This window comes from Anopheles arabiensis, chromosome X (assembly GCF_016920715.1).
Source record: "Anopheles arabiensis isolate DONGOLA chromosome X, AaraD3, whole genome shotgun sequence".
NCBI classification, from domain to species: Eukaryota; Metazoa; Arthropoda; class Insecta; order Diptera; family Culicidae; genus Anopheles; species Anopheles arabiensis.
The window spans coordinates 25,245,336-25,261,254 of NC_053519.1; the positions used below are offsets into that span (position 1 = coordinate 25,245,336).

General features: G+C 44.8%; 1 protein-coding gene across 1 annotated transcript; it reads left to right on the top strand.

Moving 5' to 3' along the window:
* Nucleotides 1–300: 300 nt before the first annotated feature.
* On the top strand, nt 301–3,727 carry LOC120906238. Its single transcript, XM_040317752.1, has 3 exons — nt 301–320; nt 841–2,732; nt 2,955–3,727. Exons 1-2 carry the CDS (start codon nt 301–303, stop codon nt 2,711–2,713), a joined length of 1,893 nt encoding a protein of 630 aa, XP_040173686.1. The 3' UTR covers nt 2,714–2,732; nt 2,955–3,727.
* Nucleotides 3,728–15,919: the final 12,192 nt, after the last annotated feature.

Genomic DNA, 15,919 nt, shown 5'->3' on the forward strand with positions numbered 1-15,919 from the left:
TCGACATTATTCTCGGTGCCCGGCACTATCACACGTTCTTTGTAAGCGGGGCGCAATATAAAATGTCATCGAATCTTCCAGTCCTGATGGAGAGCGTATTTGGCTGGGTCGTGAGTGGATCAGCATCTACCTCTCAGCCAGCAACATCCAATACTTTTCACACTTCATCCGTGGTGTGTATGGTTTCACTAGAAGAATCAATAGAGCGTTTCTGGAAAGTAGAAGAACTACAGGTTAACGATGGCTATTCTCCTGAGGATCGCAAATGTGAGCAATTTTACAAGGATACAACACAGCGAGATGAAGCTGGTCGTTATATGGTATGCTTACCTAAACAAGCAGACTTCGATGATAAGCTTGGCCTTTCGAAGGCAGCAGCATTAAGGCGGTTTAGTTTGTTAGAAAGGAGGTTAGAACGAGATCCAAACGTAAAAGCGGCGTACCATGATTTCATGCGTGAGTATCTGGAGCTTGGGCACATGTCACGCATAAAAAATCCCTCCGACGACGATCGCGCGTATTATCTGCCTCACCATCCCGTGCTCAAAGCCGCTAGCTCCACAACAAAGGTTCGCGTGGTATTTGATGGTTCAGCTAAGACGTCCACCGGCTTTTCGCTAAACGAGGCGTTATGCGTCGGCCCTGTCGTGCAGGACGATCTGCTCGACATAATTTAGCGCTTCCGCACATATAAGGTAGCCGTTGTTGGAGATATTGCGAAAATGTATCGACAAGTATTGCTCCATCCTAACGACCGGAAATTTGTACGCATTTGCTTTCGATTTTCGCCTCACTCGCCAATCGAATATTTTGAGCTGAATACGGTTACTTATGGCTTAGCCCCTCATCATTCTTGGCAACCAGAACATTGCTGCAGCTTGCAAACGATGAGGGCGCCTCTTGTCCCAATGCTGCAGCTGCTTTGAAAACTAACTTCTACGTTGACGATTTCATCGGTGGTGCTGATTCCATCGGAAATGCTCGCCAGTTGCGAATCGAGCTTTCTCAATTGCTCGCCAAAGGCGGCTTCGAGCTGCGAAAGTGGACATCCAATCAGCTCGAGGTGCTCGCCGGTTTAAATGCGGATCAAATCGGCACACAGTCATCGCGGCAATTCTTACCACACGAGACGGTAAAGGCTCTTGGTGTTTCATGGGAGCCAGAGCATGACGTTTTATCCTTCGAATCCGCAATATCCAGTGATGTGTCTATTCCGACAAAGCGATCCATTCTATCCAACGTAGCTCGCATGTTCGATCCGCTGGGCCTGATCTCCCCGATTGTCATTCGGGCCAAGATGATGATGCAGGAATTATGGTTGCAGAAAGCTGGTTGGGACGAGTATGTTCCAGATACTATCTGTAAGAAATGGAAAACAATACAAGAGGATTGGCAACTCATCTCTAAATTCAAGGTTAGTCGTTATGCGCTTCTACCTGGTGTGCGTATTCAGCTACATACCTTCTGTGATGCATCGGAGGCAGCATATGGAGCCTGCATTTATGCGCGTTGTGAAGGCGAAGGTGGGCAGATTCGCATAACGTTGCTTTCTTCCAAATCGCGTGTGGCACCGCTCAAGCGCGTCACACTACCCCGCCTTGAACTATGCGCTGCTGTATTAGGAGTACACCTGCATCACCGAGTAAAGAAGGCGATGGGGATCAACGTTGCAGAATCTTTCTTTTGGTCGGATTCCACCATCACCTTAACCTGGATCAGCGCCACACCCAACACATGGGCAACGTTTGTGGCTAACCGGGTATCTGAAGTGCAGCATTACTCACACCCGCGGCAGTGGAGACATGTACACGGCGCGTCTAATCCTGCTGACCTGGTTTCACGAGGCATGTCAGCCGCTGATTTCCTGAAAAGCAAACTGTGGAGCTTCGGTCCGGATTGGCTATCTTTGCCCGCTTCCATCTGGCCCAACTCTAACCCGGAACCAGCCAACGAAACGAATCTAGAGATTCGCCAGGTGAGTGCTGCCGTTGTAAACACAACCACTAATCACCCTTGGTTTGCGTTGTGTTCTAGCTACAAGCGATTGCTGCGTATCGTATCATACTGCATTCGCTTCACACGTAACGCTAAGGAAAAGGCACGCACTCAGCGAACAGCAGCACAGCACCCCGCACCTTTAATCGTCACACCCGAGTACATGGAAACAGCAAACACTGTGTTAAGCCGCCTAGCACAGCAGGATGCATTTTCAGCTGAACTCGGGCAGCTCAAAAAGGGAAACGAAGTCATGAGGCAATCACCTTTACGTGCACTAAGTCCATTTTTTGACGAACAAGGAATTATCCGTGTAGGTGGACGTTTACGACTATCTCAACTTCCCTACCAAGCGAAGCATCCTGTTTTGCTTCCCAAGAAACATCCGTTCGCGCAATTGATCGCAAAGTATCAACACGAGGAGCTTCGTCATGGAGGAGGAAGGCTGCTCTTATCTCGAATTCGCGAAGAGTTTTGGCCGTTAGATGGAAGGCATCTTGTTAAGCACATTGTGCAGAATTGTTTTCGGTGCATTCGACAGCGACCGACACTTGAACAGCAACAACTTGGACAGCTTCCAGCGCAGCGCATCACTCCCCGCCGGCCTTTTAGTGTTACCGGAGTGGATTACGCCGGTCCATTATACCTGAAGCCAGCCCATAAACGAGCCGCCCCGGGAAAATGCTACCTCTGCGTGTTTGTTTGTTTTTTCCACTAAGGCCGTACACTTGGAGCTGGTAAGTGATCTAACTACTGCTGGTTTTTTAGCTGCATTACACAGATTCACAGCACGACGCGGTTTACCGGCACACATACATTCGGACAACGGGAAAAACTTCGAAGGCGCGGCGAGGGAGCTTCACGAGCTGTTCGAAATTTTTCGCGATGAACAGAAGCTACATCTAATTGTGACAGATTGCACTAATCGCGGCATCAATTGGCACTTCACCCCTCCCAAGGCACCACATTTCGGCGGATTGTGGGAAGCAGCTGTGAAGACCGCCAAGCGACACCTTTTTCGGCAGTTAGGCAGCACGCGACTATCCTACGAAGGCTACACAACTGTCCTACATCAGATTGAGGCGGCGATGAACTCGCGTCCTCTCCTACCTATGTCAGACGACCCTAACGATTTATCGGCACTTACCCCAGCGCATTTTCTCGTGGGCACATCGATGCATGCTGTCCCCGAGCCGGACTACACCCATCTTCGTTCCTGCACCCTCAGCGACTTGCAGAAGTGGCAAGTAATGGTGCAACGCTTCTGGAAGCACTGGACGACGGAATACCTGCAAGAGATGCAACGCGATAACACCATGGCGAAGAGGAACGACAGCATCTTACCTGGCAGACTGGTCATTCTAAAGGACGATTTCCCCCCCCCCCCCAACCCGTTGGCCACTCGCACGTATCGTACATGTGCACACCGGAGACGACAAGCTGACACGGGTAGTAACACTGAAAACATCAAAAGGTATCGTAACTCGTCCGATAACAAAAATTTGTATCTTACCTGTGGCAGAGGCCGACGAGAGCACATGCACCTAATTTCTGTTTATTTTGATTGTTTTTGTTTTGTTTGTTGACTCGCGTCAAGGGGGGAGGATGTTCAGGCACAGCCCTGTCACTTCATATCGTGCTTAACGAAACACGAACATTCTTCGTTCAATTTCGAGTGTTCGGCTCGATCGAGTAGTTTATAAATAACAGTGTATGTCGCGAATAAACTCTCTCTTCCAATTTTTCTGCACAACGAATAACTGTTGGTAAATATTAAAGGTTTGAAAGTTACACCGAAACGCGGAAAATAAATTATCCGAAATAGTGAGATTAAATAATGGCATATGTGGGTGAAAATTTACTGTTTGCACTACTAATTTGGCCTATAGAAAATTTGTACGGCTTGCTGTGTTCGTATGAATGTGCTAATTTTGGATCTATTAAATTAATATTAGCACCTGTATCTATTAAGAATGGAAAAGTTCCAATGGTAGTTTTGAGTTTAATAAACTGAAGACAGGGAACTTCCAACTCATCTCCCACTCTAAAAAATGGTTCTGATGATTTCTACTTGATCCCTCTTGCGAGTGCTGTAAATTTATATTTTGATTGTTTTTTGTAATATCATATTCATCAGTGAACTGGTCCCTGATCTGTTCTTGTAAATGGTAGTCATTGCTATCCATTTGATGAGCTTGCAATGGGTGAGCTTGTCTCTTTACCCATGCTTCCTGGCTTGATGCAGGTCTTGGTCTTTTTCCCCCATACGAGGGTCTATTTCCATAATTAATATTTCTTGAATTTGTGCTTCGGTCTACCTCCATTGGCTCAGGGTATTGTCTCTGGCATATTGGAGGCATATTGGTGATTTGGAACGTAATGTGGAGCTGGATGGTATCGTGGAGCTGGACGTGGAGGTGGAGGGGCTGTTCTGGGAGGGGGTGTTGGTTGGTACACAATTTTTCTAGGTGCTACCCTGGAGGGTTGCGATTCGTACCCTAGATCTTTTGGCTTAGGAGTATTAGAGGAATTTTGATTACCATACTGATTCTTATAAGGTGCTGATCGAATGTCCATATTAAAGTAATCAAGGCAAAATTGATATGCTTTGCTAAGGGTTTTCGGGTCAGCAGTTTTTAACAGTGTAGATAGCGGTTTTTCAAGACCTCTAATAAACGAGTCCAAAGCTTTCTCCTTAAAATAATTTATATGAACGTTCGCGTGGAGGGAATATTTGCTATCCGTTTGAACTTGTGCTATCATAGCGGTTAGTAATTCATTAACTCTGGTATAATATCCGGCAAGGCTTTCAGAATAACCCTTTTTTATACACGTTAATTCATAGTCTAGGGTCTTCACGTCACGCTTATCTTTGTAATATAGCATCAGTGTTGATTTTATCTGATGCCAAGCGCATGTTACATTATTTGCGTTTAGTACGTCGGAAGCTTCTCCGCGGACTTTTCTTCTGATTGTTCGTTGAACCAAATGGAACTGCAACGAATCGTCCGGAACATCCCTATACATGATAAAAACATCCTCTACATCCGAGATCCAATTCATCAGTTCGTTTGGGTTTCCGTCAAAAATTGGAACGTCCCTCAAAAAGTCAGGGGTTTTCCCCATCTCTACAAAAGATCGGAGAACAATTTCGGAGTTGGGAGTGGTCATTTTTGTTTTTTTTTTATCTTTCACTTTACTTGACACTGTCACAATTATAATTCACCGATCACTAATTAAACCGAGGCTTTGTATTGTTCACCAAAATATGCTTATTTCGGATTTTTTTGTTTGAATACTTACAGTAATTTTGAGTTGATCTCCATTGATGAAGTTTTCCGCGGGAGAAAGTTGGGCAGCTACAGCAGGGTTTCCTTTTTATTTCTTTCGACTACTGGGGGCCTGCTGGCAGCAATCGGGTGTTTACCACGGTGTCCCAAAATTCGCTTTGTCTTAATAATGGCTCCTTTGACCACAGATTTAACTACTGTTAATGTTACGATTTTTTTTTGACTTATACACTTCCCGTTTAACTTCTTCAGGTCCCTTTTCGGGCGCCAGTTATTTTTCTTTCTTCGATGCTAGAAAGAAGTGGACCTTTCGAGTGCTAGAAACCAACTGACTTTATTTTCCATTATTTGTTACCAACGCTTAATGTGACCGGTCGGCTAACGGTATCGATATGCATATATCGATCAGCATATTGATACCCAAGTTATTCAACCCGCCGCATCAGCAGTTTGATGCCGATGTGCTAACTCGCGCAACTCAGCTTCCATTCTATTGTCGTTGTTGACCCAAGATTGGTGAATTCTGGGATGACTTCAAAAGTGCGTTCACCTATCTGTACATCACACCTACGTAGATTCGGATTATTTATTGGTAGGTCCGCTGATGTTGCCACCATCAGTTTGGTCTTTGCCTCGTTTATCTGCAATCCGAGGCTCTCTGCCGCCTGCTCAATCCCTTGGTAGGCTGCTGCTATATAGGGGAGCCGCAGACCAATGATGTCTATATCATCAGCGTATGCCAGGATCTGGGTTGACTTATAGAAGATGGTTCCCGTAGTCTCCACCATCGAGTCGCGGATGGCCCTTTCTAGCGCCTGGTTGAATAAGAGACAAGCAAGCCCGTCCCCCTGGCGCACCCTCACCTGGCAAGTGACGTTGGTCATAGTTATTCTGACTAGCCTTATCAGTTTGGCCGGGATTCCAAAAGATCTCATAGCGTCATACAGTTTTACCCTGGCTATGCTATCATATGCGGCTTTGAAGTCAGTGAAGAGATGGTATGTGTCGTGTCTGTATTAAACCATCTTCTCCAAGATCTACCGCATGGTGAATATCTGATCAGTGGTTGATCTTCTGTTTCGGAATCCTCTTTGATAGTTTCCGACTATCTCTTCGACGTGCGGGACATGGCGATCCTGAAGGATCAGGGAGAATATTTTATAGGCGGTATTCAGCACCGTAATACCCCTGTAGTTGTTGCAGTCCAACGGAAAGGAATGGTGCTACGTCTTAGTATATGTGGACGATTTGATAGTTGCTGGAGATAATCTTGAAATGATTGAGTCATTGCTTGCTGTATTGAAAAAGTCGTTTGAGGTTAACATTTTGGGCGACATAAGATTCTTCCTTGGAATAGAAGAGAAAAATAGAGAGAAGTAGAGAAAAATAAGCAAGGAGATTATTTTGTTAATCAGCGCAACTACATCAAAGATGTAATTATCTCTAGTGGATTAACAGATGCAAAGCCTTCTAGTATTCCTCTTGATCCAGGGTACATAAAAATCGAAGCAGAAGAAATCGAACTTTCTGATAGTAAGGGGTATCAGCAGTTAATAGGCAAATTGCTTTATATTGCGATGAACACAAGACCAGATATGTCGGCAGCCGTATCAATACTTATCCAAAAAATAAGTTAACCCACTCAACGCGATTGGTATGGGTTAAAGAGAATTGTAAGATATGTAAAGGGAACCTTAGACTATATGGACCGAGAACAGAATACCTAGAAAATCCAACAGTTGATATTTGTTTATTTGTTTATTTGTAAATGTTAAGTGATTGGCCATCATTGGCCTTATCACTGATCTTATAAACTAAACTAATAATAACATAAAGCATCACGGTACAATGTAACATCAGCACACAATAAATAACAAAGAGTATCACAGCAAGAAAAACAGGTTAACTTAGGGAATTCCAGTCGAAAGAGTCATAGTGTGCATTAAATCGGATAGCCATCGCAGTCAAAGGTTCATTATCGCTATATGCACGTCTAGTTTGGTCAACTCTTAGTAGCCTAAAGTTTCTTAAAATACGAGTAGGTACGTGGAAATTAACTCGAGCTAAAAGGTCCGGTGAATCTATCTCTCCTAGGATGATTTTTTTCATGAACAAGATTTGCGCCGTTTCGCGACGAGTAGCGAGAGACTCGAGTCCAAAAATTAAACATCGGGCCATGATAACTAGGTCTCGCTGCTACGTTACGCCAGGGTGTGAACCATAAGACCAAACGGGTGAATTTTTTCTGCACTGACTCAATCTTATTCGACCATAACGACGACGATGGGCACCAAACTACTGAGGAGTATTCTAACATGGATCTGACTAGTGTTTTGTAGAGTGCGACAAGACAATGTGGATCGGAGAATTCTCTCGACTGCCTGCGGATAAATCCTAGCATTCTGTTCGCTCTATCAATAATTTTGTTATGGTGCACATGAAAGTCAAGTTTACGGTCAAGAGTAACTCTTAAGTCTTTTACTGCACTGTGTCGTTGTAATTGTGTACCGGAGATACAGTTGTTAAACACTATTGGACAATTAGAACGGTGAAACGACATGGACAAACATTTATCAACTTGTCACTAATAGCGGCTGGTTGTGCTTTCTCACTCTGCTATTTCCAAGTTGATTTTTTACCGCAATTTTCTTGGTGATTAAGTGCTTGAACTGTTTGAGTTCAGTTAATTTGCACTCGCGCGTTCACGTATCACAAATTTGTGCGGCACCTGTGAATTGTACGGTTCAACATATAAACATTGCAATCCGCCTGCGGTTGTTGTGACCACTCACTGTTCAGTGGAACTTTGCGCTATTTTGCGATGGCGTCTGTGATCTGTAAGAAATGTGAACGTGCTATTAGCAACGATCCAATTCCGTGCTTCGGTCTATGTGAACACTACTACCACGATAAGTGCATTGGACTTTCAACCCAACTTCTGCGTGATTTTAAGAAGTCACAAAATTTATTCTGGGCTTGCGCGGATTGTGCTCAGCGTTTGCGGGCCGTTGACACTTTACGCTTCTCGCACGGCCTTTCTCGTGACGCTGCCTACCTGTTGGAATCGTTGCAGTCCGATTTCCGCGATACCTCACGTTCTGTGCAGGCGGCATCAGCTGGCTTGCGACTTGAACTTTCCTCTTCACTGGATTGTTTTAGAAACGAGATAGCTTTGATGAAACAGGAATCAGCATCGTCAATTCGTTCCGTGAAAGATTTCATCGACTCACTTACTGCTTTTCACTCAATGGAACGCAACTACTCACAGGCTCCACGACTCGCAACGCTTGATGAAGTTAAGCATGGCATCAAGGAGCTTGATCTCATGCACCGTGAGCTTCTCACTTCCTTCAACTCACTAATGAACAAGGTCAACTCTCATCTTGCCACGCATACCACTACATCGAGTGCTCACCATTCTGCGATTCCTGCTACGCACTCAACGACCACGATTCCAGTTGCGGCCTCTAAGCTCACCCATCAAGCTGTTGGTGAGAATCCTTCTAAACGTCGATTGTTGGATCGCTCTCCCGACCCGTCGCCTACCAATACCGTTACACGCGCTATGCTGTCATCGGGTACAGGGTTGTCCTGCAACAATATTACGACCGTTCCTGAACGCCCACCCCGTACTTGGGTCTTTATCTCCCGTATTGCTCCTGATACTCCGATTGAAGCGATCCGTGAAATGGCCTGTTCCAACATAGGGACAGACGACATCTTGGTATATAGCCTTGTACGGCGCGACCGGGATCTTTCTACGCTCTCCTACGTATCTTTTAAAATTGGTGTACCGGATTCGCACCGGGCTATTGCTTTGGCTGCTTCAACCTGGCCTCGCGGGATCTCTTTTAAGGAGTTCATCGACCTTAATCCCCGCTCCGTCAATGTTTGGCGACCCACTACTGCAGCATCCCTTGCACCTTCTGCGCCTATTAATCGTGAATCGGATCATCCTTCATCGCCACCTTCTATCAACCACACGACACAACTGCGAAACGCTGATTTCACTATTTCGCCAGATCATGGCCCTATGAGCTTGCCTTATACGCAGTACTTTGAGCAAGCGTAAGATTCTCATGAACTACTGACTTTACCCGAAATGATGGAAGCTAACCCTGCATCTAATACACATAATCCGTCCGACTCTCTTTCGCCGTTAATAACTTGCAGCGAGAGCACTCCTGGCGCATCTCGCTCTCTCATCCCTTCGATCGATCATCTAAACATCTACTATCAAAACGTATGAGGATTGCGCACAAAACTAGACGAGTTACGCCTCTCTGTCTATCTGAGCTTGATATGGATGTGTTGGTGTTAACTGAAACATGGCTCGATATGTCATCTATCGCTGCGACCGAAATTCTCTCAGCAGTAACCGTTGCCGTGGTGGTGGTGGCTGTTCCACTCGTCGCGCTAGACAATCATCATCCTGCTCTGAGACAAGTGTGCTCCTTAGTGTGCCCTGCATCCTCTCAACGAATACCTACGGCTCGTATGTTCAATTTTAGGAAACTGAACTACCAAAAGCTTCATCATATTTTAGCCGGTACCGATTGGTCCTTTACTGATGCTGACTGTGACATAAATCAAGCTGTAGCAGCGTTTACTAATGTAATTACTTCCGCCTTCCCTTCCTGCTGTCCTCTCCTATCCTGTCTACCGATCCCGTCTTCGCTCCTTTTCCGTACCATAAACTCCTTCCTACTCCTTCGTTAATAATTGTATACTATAGTCAGTAAGCACTATTGCTGTAACCCAACGTGGCCGAGCAATTAATAAAATAAAAATAAATAAATAAATAAATATTATTTAAGCGCTTTGATATTTTTCAAATTATTATAATGTATTTCAACAGTGAAATTTTCTTGGCGTGGATTTCTGCTCATACGCGAGCGAATTCATCAGAAAAAATATCAAGACAACATAATAATGCTGAAATATCTCTCAACCATTATTATGACTTCATATTCAATGCTTCATTGCCATCTCAAGAACACATCCATAGCAATATGTTGTTATTTTGATAGTTTATTTGCGCCTCACCTTTTAAAGGTCTAGAAATGGTTTTAACTAGTAGTCTTAACAGAGTTCTGTAGATGGGCCCTTTCAGTCTTAAGTTAGTTTTTTTTAGTATTATGAGGTCATACACGACTTTCAAATGAAAAAAGAAGGCTTAATGAAATATCCGTAGCAACATCGTTAAAACTATGATAAGATTTAAAATGTTCCTTGGGCTGGGTGATCAACCCCGGTAGTGTGAGATTCTTACTCACTAAAACCCCTCCGTGCCTTCAACCGGCTCCGATTGGATCACCCGTTAGGGTATCAACGTCTTTCGGGCGATGGATGTCCATCATCCCAGGCAATGAATGGCTTCCAACAGTGGTGATTATCCACTGTCTAGCCCTCGGCGATGAAGCTACGATGATCTACGATGAATCCTTGTCGTTACTCGTCGTCACTGTCGCTGCTCTGCAAGGCCAACTGGATGTTGGCGAGCAAAGCGCGTCGTTCGCCTCGTTCGATGACGTGTCGTCGATGTTGTTGTCGAATCATAATCGTCGAAACTGCCGAATGAATCATGCTCCAGCTATATCTATTACTAGACATAACTTCGATGATATTCTCCGGCGTTAACTCCTCGTCGACTTGATGTTGAAGTCTGATGATCACTTGTCGATGACGATCACACTGGAAGATCGTATGTTCGGCGTCCTCGGGTACCTCGCACGCATCGCAAAGCGGCGAACCCGTTAGCTGCATCCGGTGAAGATGGTAGGCGTAGAAGCCATGGCTGGAAAGAAACTGAGAAAGATAGAAATCTACACCTCCAAATTTTCTACTTATCCATCTGTTGACGTCGGGTATGTCCACCGACCGTGAACACTCTCATCCCATTCTCGTTGCCATCGTTCCATAGTTGTGACACGTTCCATATTACGTGCAACCGATCCGGCGATGTTCTCTGCTCGTCTCCGATGAAAAGTCCTGGAGTCCTCGTCCAGGAGGAGATGAAGCGGGATCATTCCCGCAAGCACGCAGACTGCATCATGAGAAGTTGTCCTGAAAGAAGAGATAACTCGCTGGACTACTGGCCGGTAAAACCGACGTAGCCATTGGCTACGGCTAGCAAATCTAAGGGTATGACACCAAATGGGCGAGGTATACCGGACCTTCGCCACAACAATTGCAAGCAATTGCTCGCCTAGCATTACTACTCGGACCTGCCTTATTAGGCATCATCCTTACCAAGGTGGTCCATAGCTTCGTCGCTCTCTCCACCGCATACCTGATGTGTGAAGTGTAATCGAGGCGGTCATCTAAGACCATCCCCAAATACTTTAAGCTGCGCGACGAATGTACTACGTGATCACCTACCCTGATAGCCCCATGCTGTATCCTCTGATGGGAACTGACCATGATAAACTCGGTCTTGGTCGGGGCTATCTTTAATCCATTATCGGTCATCCATCTGTCGATGATGTGAATCTGACTGAAAACGAAAATTTCAATATCATCAACACAATTACCTTCCACCAACAATACTATATCGTCTGCATAGCCGATAATCCGTGCACCTTCCACCATTGCAACTCGTAGGACTCCGTCGTACATCAGGTTCCATAACGTTGGGCCAAGTACCGAGCCTTGAGGTACACCCGATGTGACTGCAATCTCTGCCGGTCCATCTGTCCATCTATCATACATCAGCACACGATTCCTAAAATAATCACCGATTATATCATAAAGATATTTAGGAGTGTTAATTCTCTGTTCTCTGTTTAGCTTTTCTCGTAGTACAGTCGTCAACTCGTACGACTTAACAACATGCCCGTCATGGGTTCAATCCCAGACCGTGCCGCCATACGTAGGATTGACTATCCTGCTATGGGGGGGAATCAATTAGTCACTGAAAGCCAAGCCCACAAGTGGGTACAGGCAGGCCTTGACCGACATCGGTTGTTGAGCCAAAGAAGAAGAAGAAGAATTCTCTGTAAAGCATTTGCTATCGCCAACCATGAAGCACTGCACAATACCGTCCATTATATCTGTTTCGGTTTCGTGCTACCGATACAATGTCCACTACCCGTTGAATCGCATCAACTGTTGATCGACAAATTGGTCGTCAGACAGTGCGTTGACCTCCTCGATGTGTGCATTCAGCCGTTGCACTATGATGCGTTTTAGACCTTTACCGAACCCGGTTCCCCTGGTGGTTTGTTCGGCTTCGGTATTAACACCAACCTCTGCCTTTTCCACTCATCGGGGAACTTCGCGTTCTCTAAACAACCTTGGTATACCCTGCAAAATGCATCGGTTGCGGTCAACATACCAACTTTCAGCGCCTCATTTGGGATACCAACTGGTCCCGGCGCGTTAACGTTACGTTAACAAAACGTAACGTTGGAGGAGACCCCCCTTCCAAAATTACGTAACGCATGATCGAACACCCCCCCCCCCCTTAATTTGGTTTTGCATCAATTTGCACGTTACGAATTCCCTTTCTCGATCATCCGGGTGGTCCGGATGATCGAGGCAGCCGAATTATCCAACTAATCCTGATTGACAGCACCGCACGACTGTTGTTTACCAACAATAATATACAGGTCGATACGTTTAGCGTAGAATGACATGTAACTGTTTGAATTTTGTTGACGGTAAGATTGAAAACTACAGTCTTTACCTGAGTTACACGGCTCTTAAACCTGTATTACACGGTGGATTTTTTCATGACAATTTTCTGTCAAACCTCTGTTTTGGTATTTTATAAATGTCAAGTTCGTATTCCCTATCAAAAGATATAAAGAAATAAAAGTGCAAAACTTACCCAGGTGGGCGATCATTTGTCAGTGACCAGTGATAGGATTGTATTACGTTACGTAACAGAATGTGAACCCCCCCTCTCCCCTATGTAACAAACCGTAACGCTACAGAGAACCCCCTCCCCCCCTTTGAGCGTTACGTAATTTATGGACGCCCCCTATTGTCATAGTTCGCGGCCCAATTGACCCCTCGGCCACTTTCTTGAACGTATGATATACTATACCAAATGATGCGTTGCTCGCTGTTCCCAGGAACTCTTTCCACTTCCTCTGCCGGGTATGCTTGATCACTCTCTTGAGGGCATTCCTTGCCACCTTGAACTCGTCCCTAAAAGTAGAATAGAGATCAATATTATATGCTCTTTGTGCTAATCGATCGCGGTGTTTGCACTCTTTGCGAAGTGCCTCAATCTCTAGCGTCCACCAAAATGCACTTTTACGCTCTCTTAGGAGTATACCTCTTACGCTTAGTCATCGTCGCATTACACGCCGTGACAAGTATACGCATTTAATCCTCGCTTGTTGTGATCTGTGTCTCAAAAGCGGCTTGCATCATAACTTCAAATATAAATATTTGTTTAAGTACTTAATGCTCCATCCCGTTATGGGTCGGAATAAGTTACGCACGCTTTGCGTCTTGAGATCTATTCGTATCGCACGATGATCCGAGTTCATATAACTAGATAACTCCTCCCACTTAAATGATCTTGCTACGGTTCTTCTCGCAAAAGTAAGATCAACCACTGACGTGCGCCCTGGTCCAACATAAGTTGGGGTGCTGCCGTCGTTCAATAATATTTATTTATTTATTTAATTATTTATTCATTTATTTATTTATTTATTTATTTATTTATTTATTTATTTATTACGATACAAATATCTGCCTCAGAGGTCTAAATATAGGGAAACTTACTGACTAAAACTTAAAATTAATGATAACAAACAAATACTTAAATCTAACTAGACAAACATATACTAGACAGCAAGCAATTTGTAACACAGCCAACACAAGTAAAATGAAAGAATTAGGATGGGGAAACAAAAAGGGAGTCAAAGAACTGAAGGAAGAGGGGGCGAAGGGATTGAGGGGGAATATGAAAATCAAACACACCAGAGGCACTGTTGAAGCGATGGAGGGATTGAAAAAACGGATCATTGGTGCCATACAGCGTTCTTCTCGACGGGATTTGAAGGAAATCGCGGCGTCCAAGAAAGCGAGCAGGCGCGTACAGCGGTATTCTGTTAAGAAGTGAAGGACAATAAATCTCGTTCCGAAGCAAACCACTGATAAGCAAAGCTTGAGAAGCAGAGCGACGATCATGCAGTGTCATCAATCCAAGCATACGGCATCGGACTTCATAAGGGGGAAGAGAAGCACCCGATTGCCCAAAAAGACGCCTAATGGCAATACGGGTGAATCTGCGTTGAACACTTTCATCCCTTTCAATCCTAGGAATGATTCAATCCATACCGAGCTGACTGGGCACCACACAGTGCTAGCATATTCTAAAATAGGGCGGACTAAGCTACAGAAAAGGGCTTTAAGGCATATAGGGTCACGCACATCATTTGCCATAGCACAAATCATTCCTAGTACACTACTGGCATGGTTAATGGTACGCTCAATATGATGATTGAATGACAGCTTTGCATCAAGGTGAACCCCAAGATCACGAAAGACATTAACACGATTTAATACAACAGAGTTTAGTGAATAATTATGAGACAGCACATTTAACATTTAAAGATGTACGAGCACATTTATCGATACACAGGGAGAGAAAGTTAGCAGAACACCAAAAGGAGAAGGAGTCTAACAGACATTGAAGAGAGACACATGAATTAGAGTCAGAGATAGGACAAAATATTTTTAAATCATCTGCAAACATAAGGAAGGAATCGGATGGAAGAACAGAGCACACATCATTGACAAATAAAATAAAAAGTAAAGGACTCAAGACACTACCCGGGGGTACAGTATCGGACAGAAAGATAGGACCCTTTTTTTTCAACGCACCGTGCACTTGTTTAGCCACGTTACTTGTGTTTGTGTGTGTATGTGTGTATGTGTGTGTGTGTGTGTGTGTGTGTGTGTGTGTGTGTGTGTGTGTGTGTGTGTGTGTGTGTGTGTGTGTGTGTGTGTGTGTGTGTGTGTGTGTGTGTGTGTGTGTGTGTGTGTGTGTGTGTGTGTGTGTGTGTGTGTGTGTGTGTGTGTGTGTGTGTGTGTGTGTGTGTGTGTGTGTGTGTGTGTGTGTGTGTGTGTGTGTGTGTGTGTGTGTGTGCATGTGTGTGTGTGTGTAGTAGTAGAAAGAGAGTGTGCTTTTTAATGTGTATTTGTAAGTGCGTGGATATGTGTCTGAAAAACATAGCTTGCCATGATGTCATATTGCGTTGAAAGTATTCTGATGATGTGTGTTATCATGTGAAACAGCGTGCGTTCACACTTGGATAAAAGCTAAAGTTTGCATCGACAGCAGCGCTTGTTCCTCGGACGAGAACGCAGGTGTGCTGTTTCATGAATGTGAATGCGACACCGGTGCGAAATGGAAACGCGCACAATACCAATGAACTCGGCATTCCCTCACAGGTGTTTCACCAGTGCACGCCATTGAAAGGCCTGCGTGCATCTCTGCGTTGAACGTTGTGTGCGCATGGGAAACTTTGTGTGTGCATTGAGCAAGCGCGCAGGTGTTCTTTTCAATGGGTGTTTTGTTTCATGAGCGCGGCAGTAACCTGTTCTGGTTTTGAATGGGTAGATGCTCGCTCGCTTACTCATTGATTGTTTTTATCCATACGCTTTTTTTGCTG